At 39.5% G+C, this 14418-nt stretch overlaps 1 protein-coding gene across 2 annotated transcripts in view; it reads right to left on the reverse strand.

Moving 5' to 3' along the window:
• Nucleotides 1-225: 225 nt before the first annotated feature.
• The window catches only part of gabrb4 (gamma-aminobutyric acid type A receptor subunit beta4), a 52636-nt gene continuing 38443 nt past the window's right edge, over nucleotides 226-14418 (reverse strand). The window contains exons 5-10 of one of the 2 annotated variants that reach the window (XM_076750194.1): nucleotides 10252-10334; nucleotides 7079-7216; nucleotides 4714-4866; nucleotides 3381-3637; nucleotides 2647-2736; nucleotides 226-2334 (exon numbers count right to left, since the gene is read on the reverse strand). In XM_076750194.1, coding sequence (XP_076606309.1) covers nucleotides 1981-2334; nucleotides 2647-2736; nucleotides 3381-3637; nucleotides 4714-4866; nucleotides 7079-7216; nucleotides 10252-10334 — 1075 coding nt within the window. In that variant the 3' untranslated portion in view covers nucleotides 226-1980. The remainder of the gene's footprint in view (nucleotides 2335-2646; nucleotides 2737-3380; nucleotides 3638-4713; nucleotides 4867-7078; nucleotides 7217-10251; nucleotides 10335-14418) is intronic. The other variant, XM_076750195.1, reaches the window with a different exon arrangement.

Raw genomic sequence — 14418 nt, forward strand, 5'->3', positions numbered from 1 at the left:
TCTCACGCTGCACTGTGTATTCTAAAGAGTCAGTCACTGTTTTTTTTATTTTTATTTTTTTTTTAGATATGGTCGTGTAGGTTTTCCTCAGAGCCCGTTGCTTCCAATAGAGCCTGTTTGTGCCTGAAGTGAAGATGACACCAATGAAGGTGGTGATCTGCACTTCATCTGAAGCTAAACAGGCAAGAAAGGATTTTTCCATGTTTTTTTTTTCTTTTTTTCTTTGTGTCTTCCCTTCAATGTCCACTGTCAGTCTTCAGTCATCTAATGCTCTGACTTCATCTATATTTCTTTAACTTTTTATTCGATGTCATTCTACCACCTATAAAGATGTGATTTCTTGGGCTGATTTTCAAAATAAATCAAGGTCCTACAGTACTTTTTTCCTTTGCAAATGAACCTGAGCGCTGGAAATGCAGCGTGTGTGTGTTTGAGAGCAAAACGAAACAATAACGCATATGGATTATAGGCCTTTTGGTCGACATTTCAATTCATGGCTATTTATCACACATTTTCTCCCCAAGAATCACGGCATCATTCCTGATTAGTCTGATGCTTCTGATCCTCGGGCTTCGGAGCATTTGTGTGACGGCACTGATTGAGTCTGAGTGTGAAATGTTGAATCCTTCTCCCCACGTCTTCTGTCCAGGCTGCCCTCAGCTATCCCAATCAAATCATCCTGCCTTCAGAAACTGTGACTCCAACACTGAAGCAATGCTCAACAAACAAAGAAATACTGGATACTGAATGACAACTGATCAAACTGCGGGCTGATATGTTGACTGTTTTGAATATACATGTCCTCACATCTTCACTGTGGAATAATTTCAAATGCATCACAAAAGCAACCCCCCCCCCATTTCCTTTTAGCGAACACAAAGCAGGATATGACGTCGATGAACTCTGCATCTAAAGAGCATGTGAATCAATCAATAGGAGGAAATAAACAGTACAAGTATACTTTCATGAGTATCTGAATGATAAAATGTATAGAATATGTCTTTTTTTTTTCACACAATCAAAATGAGTAATGCATACCTTTGACTCTTTTATCTCATAATGCCCTAGCTCTAGAACATGTTCTGACACTTTCTGAAATCACAGTATTTTTCAAGACAAAATCATATCTACAATAATCAGCACTTGTTTTTAACCATAATGAAAAAGACCCCCTCGAGGACATGTTTCTAAAAATAACATGAGAAGAGAAAGGAACACAAGTTTGCGTTGACTCTGGGCGGGAACGCGGCGGTCAAACATCCCATCCACACGGCCCTCTAATGGAGACCATTAGGCCAGAGCTGATGTCTGATAAAGAGAACGATATCACTTCAAAAAACCCAAGGAACAACACATAATCCAAACAAGGTTGCTGTACATAGTAGAACCGGAGATTTCCGTGCATGTTATCCATGGGCAATGGGAGGAGTGGGGGGTTGTGGGGGGTAGGTCGGGTGAGGGCGGCGGGGTTTGGGGGGTGTCAAGGATCTCACTCAGCTGATGCCTGAACAGACGAGCCACCACTGATTTCATGAGCTGCAGTAGAGGATTTTTGATTACAATAAGTATCAATAAAAAGTCAATGGGACTCTGAGACATCTTTTCTCTCTCAAGAGCTTTCACTTTCTCTTTTTTCTCGTTTTTTTTTTTAGCAAAAATATCATGCAGTCTTTAGTTCCAAAAACCCCTGGTGGGGGTCTCGTGTTTGTTTGTTTGTTTGTTTCTTTCAGGAGGAAAAAGAAACTCAAAGCCTTGAAATTCTTCTCTCACAATTATTCTTAAACATTCAAGTCATCCTATTAATACTTTGTACAGCAGAAAGGTCCTTCAGATTTCACATGTGTATATATAAATATAATATATAGAAATATGCATATACATATGTTCAACTTGTATATGTGTATACATATTTTGGAACTGTATCAAAGCCAATTTAATGTGCTCTCAAAATATGGCCCATGATTCCTAGTGGGATGCACATCAATTCACATAGTACAACCAGTAGATTAGGTTGAAAAATCCAAAGGTGATTGGGAAAATGACCCGGGACCACTTGTCAATGGTGCTAACATCTGACAGGTTTGGGATTTTCAACTTGAGCTTGGAGGAGCGTCGCCGTAGCCGACAGTTGGCCCGGCTCCGCATGGCGCTCCGGTCCAGCGAGTGGTGGCTGAAGCCATCTCGGGGCGCCATGGGCTTCCTGAATTGGACCCCGGAGCTGTCGAAGGACATGACTGAATTCCGAGAGTCACTGACGCTGCTTCCCACGTCAGAAGGCATCACTTCGTTGTTCATCTCCAGCGTGGTGAGGAGGATGTTTCCATAAGCGTCCACCTGCGAGGAGAGGGGAGGACGCTGAGTCAGTGAGCGCTGAAATGTCGAGCAGTAGCCCCAAATTCCCTTAATAATGAAACTTATGTTAACCCCCACCCATCCCCCAAGCTGTCAAGCTAAAGCAAAATGTAGGGATGATATGGAACGTCATTTCTTGCATGCAACAGAAGTAGTTAACAGAGTTTCTATATACAGGCATCTCTTAGTGGTTTTTCACTTGCAAAAAAGTCACAAGTAATTTGAACAGCCTTAATCATCTGACTTTACTGTGAAGGCTGGCCTACAGCCGATATGATTTCTAAATACATGTACCCCAACTTTTCTTTGTTCCTCGAGATACAGATTTCTTCGCTGTGTAAATGACCTGAAGGTGTTGGTTTGAAACGGCACGGAAATGGAGTCCTTGCAATGTGAAAGAAAAATGAAGAGAACATTAAAACGGCTATAAAATTGTGGCAAATAAGCACATTTTCTCAAAAATTACACAATGCATTAAGACAAAGAGTTAACAGGAACAACTTTGAATAAGCATTTAGTACTTCACACACAAAAAACGGGGGGTGAGCTTCATTCAGTCTGACCATTTCAGCATCTGCCAGTGCCAAATTGCTAAACTGTCCCTCTCAGTCTGCATCTTGATATTTGGTCCACTTTAGTTGGAAAATAGATATTAAAATACAAGGAGGCAGAGTGAGAATGAATGACGCCCACAGCATAAACAGAGACAACAACCTAAATAAGAAATGAGAATGTTAACACCACTGTTGAGCTAGATGAATCGCTATCTCAATGAAAAAGGCTATGCTCGATAAAAAGCAGTCAGTGCTTGAGGGAGAAGCAATGGATGATGGTTGGTGAATGCACATTGGGCTGTGGTGGCATTAGTATGCTTCTGGAGGGTTACTTCAGGGAATACTGTATATGTGTCTTTGGATAAAATGACTATGGCTGGAACTCTTATGTGCAGAACATAGTCGTTTTGTACTTGAACTCTGACTGACACAGAGAGGTAGACTACAAGAGAGGTAGCAGATGAAGATGCAAACCTGTTCCCTCAGGCGCTTCTCTTCGTATCTTGTGCGCTCGTTGTTGGCTTTGTTCAGCCTCTCATTGATTTTCTTCTGTTGCGCAGGGCCCCGGCCAAAGAACACGTAATTTACAAAGGCATATTCGAGCAGGGCCAGGAACACAAAGACAAAACAGCCCATGAGGTAGACGTCGATGGCTTTCACGTACGGAATCTTTGGGAGAGTCTCCCTAAGGTGGGTGTTAATTGTTGTCATGGTGAGCACCGTTGTCACACCTGAGTACAGCAGCACACACAGAAACACACAATTCACCATCAGAGGAAGTAAACAACGTTGCTGCAGTAAAGGAAGAAGTATTTGGATCATTCACTTTAGTGAAAGTAACAATACTACAAAGTAAAGATACTGCATTTAAAGTAAAGTCCTGCATTCAAAATTATGAAAGTATGAAACTATTATCAGTAAAATAAAAATAGAAAGAAAACTAACTATTAAACAAGAAAATGGCTCCTGTCAGTGTAAAATTAATATACAGCATATTATTTGATTATTATCAATGATGCACAAGCACATAAGCAGCATTTTAAGGTTGTAACTGGTAACTTTATACATAGTTTCATCAGTAACAGTTCATCATATTCTATAAGATGATCTTACAGTTTGTACATGAAATCTGAATCTGTAGGCACTGAAGGTGTCAGATCGAAAGAGAATAAGTATTTATGATTGGATGATTACTATTATCCGACGCACAAAATATACAAACTACCTCAGCCTTTAATTACACATATGACATATATCTTCAGTCAACATACAGCAGAATCTAGATGAAGTCAAACTACTGTTAAATAGTCTGAGAGCTTCTCTGTCATAGCATGTGGACACAGTAATGTAAATGTGTTAAACGTAATTAACATCAGCAACATAGCGACGGTGTAACCGATGTGACATTCTGTGCACTACTTTAAGGTAACTGGGGCACATTTATTATATTATGAGTAAGCATGTCTCTCAGGCTTACTCATAATATGTACTGCTCATCACTCCGTATTTACAACATGTGCATCAGTGTTTGTGTTTCTTTCTGTGTTCACGCAGCACTGGTTGACCTGTGTGAACATCAGTGTGAGCAACACAACAGAATCTATAGCATCTCCAGGAGCAATGTGACTGAACAGACACAACTGACATCAGTTTCTTTCACTCAATCAGAATAAAGTTGTAGTGTCATATGCCTGTCAATGTACAATGTACACGGTAACATTCAACATGCTGTTAGCTCTTGTGGCAATCACTGGATTGTAATGAAGACAGGTCCAAGTTTAACAATGCAGCAGTGGTTGTGTCTTACCCAGGGCCACCCGAGCTGCAGAGGCATCATAATTGATCCAGAAGGAGACCCAGGAGAGGATGGTGATCAAGATGGAGGGCATGTATGTCTGCAGGATGAAATACCCAATGTTTCTCTTAATCCTGAAACTCAGCGAAAGCCTTGGATATGAACCTGTAAGGAGAAAGGATGGAGTGATAGTTTGGAAAAGAGCAGGGCAGAGTGAAAACACATCAGTGGAAAAATGAGAGAAGGGGGAAAACATTGGCACAACTTAAGAGTTCCAAAGTCTGCACTTTGACAACACGCGGGGTAGTCATTTCTCCATTTGTTCAGATGGAGCACTTAATTTCCCCAAAGCGATGGATTCCTTTCCAGGGACAAGTTCGATTCCAATTAAACATGGCAGAAAGTCGCAAACACGGCAGATTTTTCTGCAACCCCCTATCTCAGCAGGCAGCTCCAGCATCCCTCTGAGAATTGTCACAGAGAGCTGCTCTGCCTTTCTTTTGCACTTTCTCTGTCCTCTAAACATTAGCAAAAGGGCATTTTAGAGGTGCATAATTGCAATGTATGCCTTTGCACTAGACCAGGAAGGGAAATACACAGTATGTGGCTGCGAGGTAGTAAGTCATTCCATTGCATATTTTGCAGGAAAATATCAGCAGGTTGTGCCAAGAGATTAATTAGTCTTTTGACTGCACTTTAAACAACCACAACCACACGATGCTGATGCAAAAAGCAACATAAACATCAAGGCAGGACCTCTCTGCTTCAGCTAAAGCTAGATATTTACGAGGTTAGAAACAATACAAATTGCTCTAAATATAGTTAAATTCCATTCTATGTATTCTATCTACAGTTTTATTTCCAATATGTCACTAAAGAAAAAAGGCTTCAGATAAGCGTGATGGTTTTAATCTAAAAGGCTATTTGCTATGGGGAACACACGGTGATGAATGACCTCATCATCTGCAGGTTCCTCTAAATCTTTTAATGAATCAATACCTGAGCATACATACTTCATCAAGTCGGAGACAAAAGGCCTTAGATGACCCAAGTGAATCCTAGATTAATGGTGGCAACAAATGTTCATGGATTTCATTAAACTCAAACATGAGATTTACACTTAAATTTCTCTTTTGTTGTCCGTTCACAAGAAGTTTATTTATGGGGAAGCTGGGGTCAACTGGAATAAACTACTGACCCATTCATGAAAGACATCACATAACACATCACTTCTAGTTGTTTTAATGGCCTTTTTTTTTTTTTTTTTTTTTTTTTAAAGTTGTCTAAAGTCTGTATGTCATCAAGAGATTAAAATACAGAACTGAAACTATACTGCATGCCATCACAACACATATGTACGTCCATAGAGTATCACAGCGAATGTACAGTATGGATAGTCTACTTTCCAAAGTACTGTACGTGTTTCGTTGAACTGTAATTTAAATCCTGATCTGCTTTTGAACATTTGTAATCCTTCCAAGATGTCTCTGTCAGACGTGGAAGACCTGATCACATCCTTTATTCACACTGCGGCCGTCACGCTCAGGGCGGGAAGCTCAAATGCTGTTGTAAGTGTAACAAATGTCAGGAATCTGGCAAATTGTTATCAATTCACCGCTTCGTGATTGATCAAGAACTGGAGAGACAATGAATAATGAAAATCCAGAGGGACATTGGGCCTTATTTTTAGATTAAACCAAATATTTCATAACCCATTTATTACCATTGGACAACAGCTAATGTTAGCATTCAACCACAAACTTACATGATACAATAGGAAAGGTGTAATGTGACTGTGGTCTTCATCACCCAATGCACTAAATATGAGCCTACAGGCAGAGAGACAATTCGCTTAGCTTTACATAAAGGCTGGGGGAAAAAATCTGCAAAACACCAGCACCTCTAAACCTCACTAATTAATGTTACACCTTGCTCCTGGAGTCCGCCTTTGTTGCAGCCTCACATGACAACATGACTACAGAAGTCACTTGTTTTTACACTTCATTTTCACACACTTCATGAGACATAACATGTTAATTAGAGAGCTATAGAGGTGCCTTTGGACAGAGACACACAAGCTGTTTCCCACTATTTCCAGTGTTCATGCTAAGCTAAGCTAACTGTCCAAAAATTCAAACTTATAATCTAAAATCTGTGGTTAAAATTTCAAACAAAAGTATAATCATTTAGGAATAAAATATGTATGATGCAGAATGGCCATTTCCCTGTGAGTTTAGTTTAATTGAATCTTTAGCCTGTAAACAGCATTTTAATGTTGGAGCAATATCAAACCACTATACAACTATAAACTATTATACTATTGATTCTCTACAGCCTGCTTTCATGTAGGTTTGAAGCATTTCAAATACAGCCTTACCTGTAGTAAACCTGACCTCCCTGGACACCAAGCGGATGTCTACAATGGAGAACTGAGGTAACTCTAACTTGTCAACGCCCGTCACAGCGTTGTCTCCTCCTTGCCAGAAGAATACGATGTCATCTGTGGTATATCCATCTGTGTCAAGGTCAGGGCAGATTGAGGGGAGAGGACAGAGAGGAAGATAAAACATGTGAGTGTGATGAAGAACCAACCATTACAGTTAACCATGGTTCTATTTAAAGTCTTCTAAGAATATGGATAATGAGTGGAGGTCGCTTTGACAAATAAAACACTTGTTTCCACTCTGTTACATTAAAGTCATTCAGAAATCAGCAACCAAAAATATTTCTTTGTAATTCTTCGTTACCTAGGACACCAACAACAAATCTATTATTCATAAAGTATTGATTTTTAATTAATCAGAGTTTTTTTTTTTTTTTTTAATCATTAGCTTCTACCACATGGTAGCCATGTCCATTTACAGTAGAAGCTCACTGTCAACCACTCCAGAAGTAAAACATTTTACAGATAACAGAAACATGAAAGGTCACATTTTATATTAAGGTACCCATATTCACCTTTAACTAGTACGTCAATGTCATATAGAAAGCTGTCGTGCTGGCTCACCACTGAGGAAAAACTCTTAGTAGTAGTTGTAGAATTTGGCTATGCAGAATAGGGCATTAATAAGTCCTTTATAATGACTGATAACCAGCAAACATGCTACTAATATGCATGCAGCTCATAGTGAATATGTCTACCTTGATATAAAAGGTGACCACATAAGACATTTGTTAAGCCAGCACGACACGTTTTTTGTATGATGGATCTTTTTTCTTTTTTTTTTTTTTTTTTTTTTTTTTCCCTCCAATGAACCATTGCTGACTTGTTTTCCCATTAGTATTTCCCATACACTTCAACCTACCCTTTGGGCAGGACTTGCACAGCACCCACTAATCACAGTGAGATTTGTCAATGTCCACAACTGTTAGTGTGATTAAATTTGGCTTTGTTGACTCATTTGTATCACCCTGCATTTACCTGATTACTGACTGTATTTCTATTGAAAAGGTCTAAAGAAATTACAGAAAATACAATAAATAACCTTAGATTCATCAAATGGACAGCTGTTTTATAATCCTGAAGCTTTGTATTCCATGGTAACATGAATCAAACTTCATACCAGCAACACTGAAGCCACACATTAATTTCTAAACGCAATAGACTGTTTGCCGTATCTTTAATTTTATCTACAGTTTATCAAATTCATTCTTATATATTTCTAGTAAAAGTTGCATTAGGGACTGTAGTCAGACAGCGGCAGGAGAAGGGGTTCGGTGAGAGATTTCTGAAGAAATGATTCATGCAGCACCAAATACAACACTAAAACAAAAAGCCTCCCTGCCTCAGATTTCAATCTGTCTGGTGTCTCGCCCTGCAATCACATGTGCCATTGTCCAGACTCCTATGGAGCTATACCCATGCATGCATTACTACCTGCATGAATATTTATTAACATGTGTCACTTGGTATGGCGCTCCCACACATTCTCAACTGGCAGTGCAATTGAAAGTGACCACAGCAGCAGATTTATGTCAATAGACCGGTATGCATTCACTGCAGAGCAATTTCTCAGTCCGGGAAGTGTAACTACATTTCACATTCTACTACCCCACGTCCAGACCTGGATGGCATTAAACTCACTAAGGGACCAGGATTCATTACCATTAAATCTCTCTCTGAGGTTATAGGGTAAGGAAATGTGACATTGGCCATGAAATTGAAACAACTGCCTGCCTAATCAATCACACTGATGGTTAATGTGCATGACTCCCACTAATGCAGAGCATTCCATGAGCATAAACAGCAGATATTCTTGCAACTTTTTAATTCACGGCGTATCCATATTTCATTGCCGAGTGATGTCCCTGAGGGTGAACACTCTGCACTTTTATCTTGAACAACGAGAGCCACAAATATCTGCCGTATTGAGCAAATGGGTTGATTGATGGAACGGTCAATGAAAATGATCAATGAAAATGATCAAGCAAATACAATTTTTAATTACACAACTTGCACATTTCCCCCTGGATATTGATTTATTTAAATTAAAACATTTTAAAAAAAGACATGAAATCACATGAATTAAATGATATCGTGTAGTATCATGTAAGTCTTTATTTTTCTCCATAATGCATTTGTGCACATATACTTGTTCAAAGAGGACTTCGGGAGTCAAGCTCAACTTCTGGCCAAGAGTTAGACAAGAAGATAAAGCCAGGAGGCAGTTAGCTTAGCTTAGCATGAAGAGTGGAAACAGGGGGAAACAGTTATTCTGACTCCATCAAAAGGTAAAAAAGTCCACCTACCAGCACCTCTAAGGCTCACCAATGAACACGTTACATCTTGTTTGGTGAGTTCTGACTATTTCATGTCTTATTTCTTCTTATTTCTTTAAGGACATTGTAGATAATGTGAGGTTCCTGTACTTGAGAACAAACTGCTGCTGTAGATTGTATCTTATTGAACCAAATGACTTCCTTAATGAATCATTCCTCATGAACTCTGAATCAGGTGCTAACTGGCACTTAACCAATAACTCATTATTACCTCGTTGTCAGTTAGTTAGTCGTTATGTGTCCCATGTATAAATTATTCATTAAAATGATTATTGTGGACGTGGTGGCTGTGAGCTAATATTATTATTTATTCAGACATTGCAAGACACTAATGTAACTTAGGGGTCAAGAGCCATATTGAGCGTCAAGTAAGGTTCCCAATATTAATGTCATCATTTTGCTTTCAACATTGAAAGATCCAGATCCATTCCATCTGTCAGACTGAGGGAATAGTAATCAATGCACATCACCGAGAACTGTGATTTCTTCTTCTCATAGCAGTCAGTCATCAGCTGCAGAGGTAAAACATGTGAAAAGTGGCACACATTGACAAAGATGCCAAACATTTCACGACTGAGGTCTCCACACTAAATGTATTTACCACAAAAACCTCACTTAATTATGTGTAATTCTTTGAGGTAAGGTGCAATGATTTTAAGATGGTGATTAGCCAGTACAAACAGCTTTCTGGCAATCATGCTGATTGCTTTTGAAGGGTGCTGTCTGAAGGTCTTTGTTGAGAGAGACAAAGTCAAAAACTGCATTACTCACAGCTTTCAATTTCCAGGGTGCAGTTCTGTTCATCGAGAGGGTATCTCCTCAAGTCCATCATGCAAGCAGCAGTGGTGGTTATTCTAAGAAGAAAAGACAGAAGGAGAGCAGGTGCTATCACAAAGACATGGACAGACAGCAACAGATCATTTTATGACATTTTTTCCCATAAATGAAGGAACCGGTTAAGAGGGAGGTCACTGTGTGCGATGCCTTTCACATGTTGCACAATATGACGGACCACCAGTGTGTCCACAACTTCCTCGAGCTGCACTTTCAACGTGTTTTTTTTGTGGTTGTTTGTTGAAAACATGAACGCACCGCAGCAGTTCAATCAACCATGGCTTGGCTTTCAAGTGTACATTATCGTGAGGACATTTTTCCAGTGCTGCACGTATCGTAGCGTAGCGGGGTTTGAATGTGTGTAACTTTGTAGCACATTCATGTTCCTTAACCTCTACAATCTTTTCAGGTTCATGGAAGCTGGAGACTCTGCCTGAATGCACATGGCAGAGAGCAGGAGAGCAAACCTTTACTCTCGTGTTTTTTTAGCTATTTTTCCAACTTTTCTCTCTTAAAATATTATTATTTTTTTTTTTTTTTACATTTCCCCAAGTGGAAGCATTTCCTTTTATGTGAATCACTAACTGCTCAGCGTCTGCGATTTTGTCAATGTGTGTTATTTATTGCTAGTTCTGAGATATGCATTTCTTCCAGGTAGCTTTAGAAAAGATGTATGCATAGCAGTTTATTAACGTCAATAAATCCAGTAGCCCAGGAAAACAGCTTTGGCTACAAATTATACATGTAGGGGTCTTTGGCATTTAACTGAGATACAGTATTTACCGGTGCAGCACATTTTAGTAATTACATTTCTGCTGTTCATACCAGATGCTATGTGTTCATCAGACCAGCTTTCATTCGCTTACTGCCCTCTTCTGTAAATGAACAGAAAAATTAATTTTCAGCTCATCATCTCTGTGTCAGAAGCCACCAGCACGTTCACAGGGGAACGTCGATATGCACGTTATATATCTCTGTGTGTATGTTAGAGCTTGATGAGAGTAACATGTAGTTTGGCCCTTTAAAGCACATTTCAAGTTTCAGATACATTATTAATCATGCTGCTACAGTCTACTGTTTTATATTGATGCAGTAAGCAAATGTACACAACCATCTACAGTATCTATAATTAGTAACACAGTAGATAACAAACTGTTCGCACAGGAAATATATTGCTTGAACTCAGAGTTTGTAAATTGGTCATGGTGGGGTGAACAGAGTGCTGTCGGCAGGTAATTGGAAAACAAAATATGCTTTGCTAAAGCTGATTGGGCCAGATTAACATGTGGGGCCTCTAGGTCCATGATAACAGAAGGGAGCAGAAGGGTAAAGAAAATAACACATAAACAAAATGTGTGACAGGTATATATTTATTATTCACAATGACACTGAGCTGCATTCTGCTGCACAAGCATTAAGCTGCTCAAACAGAGTCTGTTCTGCTCTCTTGTACTGCACCTCCCTGCTGCCTCGCAGTGCTGCTCTGCTCTGAGCAGACAGCAGGGCTACCACTGGTACACACTGTGAGGAGATAACATCATGCCTAATTACATTAATGGGAAAGGTCACTTGGCAATCATGATTTCCAGGCAAGATGTTGAAAAAAGGCAACAGTTTTTTTTTTTTTTTTCCAATAATGTGTCTCTTAGGTGAGGTGGGCATCAGTTTAATACAAATAGATGGATAGATTTTGGAATTAACAACGTAGGTGACACAATGAATGAAACAGGATTGATGACTTTTCAAGATTTGAAATTAAAATAATATTCAGTCTTTTATTTGTTGATGGAATTCCCTGTGACACTCAACTGACTTTGCATCCCTTAACATGTTTGCTTAATGGACTGTATAATGAACTATTGAACTGTTCACAGATATCTTTCTATCTTTGGTTATTACAGAGAAATGGAATACATATCTCGCACATTTATCTATATCAATAAACAAAACAAAAAAAAAAAAGAGAAATATCAAACTACCTTCAAGCAACTGGAACAATCAAGTGTTGCATCTTCAGTTTGTTCATTGACTTTACTTAACTGCAAAGAAAATGTCCTGATGAAGAGGGTAATGTCTCCTGATTGTAATCCCTGTCATATATACACTATATACATATATATACTGGATATGCAGTCCTATTAAGGTTTTATAAAATTATCTCCAAAGTGATTGGATCATTTTTCACCCTGCTCCCCGCAAGTAATGTGATTTAATTATGACTCTAACTTGAACTTAAACATGTCTCAGAGAAAATTATGGTTAGCTGGATCCACTGCAGCAAAAAGGCTTCTATCAGCTCAATGGAAAGCTCCACATTCACTTTCGCTTTATCGGTAGGGCATATTTAAATATACTGATGAAAACATAAATAACATTTCAGAGAAATATTCTGATAATAAAGTGAAATGAAAAAAAAAAAAAAAAAAAACTCCTTCTAACAGTCTAAAGCTCCTGTGCTAACAGCATAAACACAAACACTCCCAGTGCTCTGAGCTCCCAGTCTGTCCACAGTCAGCTAACAGGATCGCTAGCTGCACAGCTAACTGAGCTAACAAGACAATGTAGTTCTGGGAATGTACTGGAAATAAAACCTGGATTGGTGAAAAAAAAAAAAAAAAAAAAAAAAAAAAAAGTCCCCAATATTGATGACTAATTAAGCAATGATCAAACTAAGAAAAGAAATCCTTTATAATATTAGGATCAATCAGGAACTGCCATATGCCATCACATTTGATTCAAAAGTCGAAGTGATGATTTAAAAGCATGTGACATCACCTTTTCCAGTTAGTACGCTAGACTACCAGTAAAGAGAGCTTTGGCAATAAACAATATCTTCGTGCAGGATCCCATAATTCATAGCAAGAGGCTCATTGAGAAAGCCACACGGCCTTTAAGTCTAATGACTGTAAACTAGAAACCAGGTATCTATCAGCACATTATCAGCAAAGGCTTTTTATAAATCTACTAAGCAACCGTAGGGTCAGAATGAGAAGTAGTGGTAAAACAAATACATCTCCAAAAGAAAACCTGCATGCCAAGTTGCATCTTACAGCATGCAGTGAAAAATGGAACAAAACTTAAGTATGGTGAGACCCTACAATGTGCTGCCTGAAACCTCAAGCTGCAGCGAGGTCCTGAGTCCTCTGTGATCACGAGCAGGAAGACATATCCTGTCAAGACACAGTTACCGTTCTTAAAAGACAATACCCCCGGTAGCAGAGTGAAGCAGTGAAACCCTGCCAGCAGCTCGGAGTACTGGACAGAAATGAATTCTTTACACCTTGGCAGAGAGGGGAAAAAAACCCCACTACGAATAAAATTGACTTTATATGTGACAGTTAACAAGTGAGGAGAGAATCATCATTGAGGAGGCACGAGCTGGGACGGCTCACAGCGAGGGCCTGGGATTTGGAAATGTCAGCAGATGTAGGTCAGCAACTAAGAGTCCCACCAGAGATGGTCAGCAGCCGTCTCAGACCTGAGCAGGCACTGCAGTCCGACACTCAGCAGTCTGTTTACTTCACAGGATTCAAGGTGACATGCGATGTTAGTTGGTTTGCGTTGTTTTGGTCAGACTACTGTTAGACAACTATGTCGGCTAAGAGTTTGAGGATTATCTGTGTGAAGTTAAAGGCTGTGAAGTGATGGAAATGAAACTTGTTCCACTGTACAATGCACATACAATGTAAAGCAAATGAAAAAATAAACAGCTTAGTAGGCTTAGCGCCTTCTTACAAACTTCTAATTCAGAATCAAAGGTGCATTCCACTCCTTTATACAGGCCACTCTTGGCTTTTCAGACCATGCTTCGTGCCAGCATCACATGACAACTAAAAGCAATCTGGAGGCGGATCCAAGAGGCTCAGCGCTACAGACCGGGAGGCTTTCAGATACGTGAGCAATAGTTTTGACACCCACACAGTCTACTCCTGTATCCTTCTTTGCGAGGTAGCTTGCATACCAAAGAAGATCATAGTACTACACCGTGGTTTAATAAGCACGAGGAGCACGAGAGAGTGGATTCACAGGAATGGGAAGAGAGAGAACACCATCTGGTGAAAGCTTAGCTCAACAAAGCCCTCAGTGCTCTCAGGACCCAGAGCA

This window comes from Chaetodon auriga, chromosome 15 (assembly GCF_051107435.1).
Source record: "Chaetodon auriga isolate fChaAug3 chromosome 15, fChaAug3.hap1, whole genome shotgun sequence".
Lineage (NCBI taxonomy): Eukaryota > Metazoa > Chordata > Actinopteri > Chaetodontiformes > Chaetodontidae > Chaetodon > Chaetodon auriga.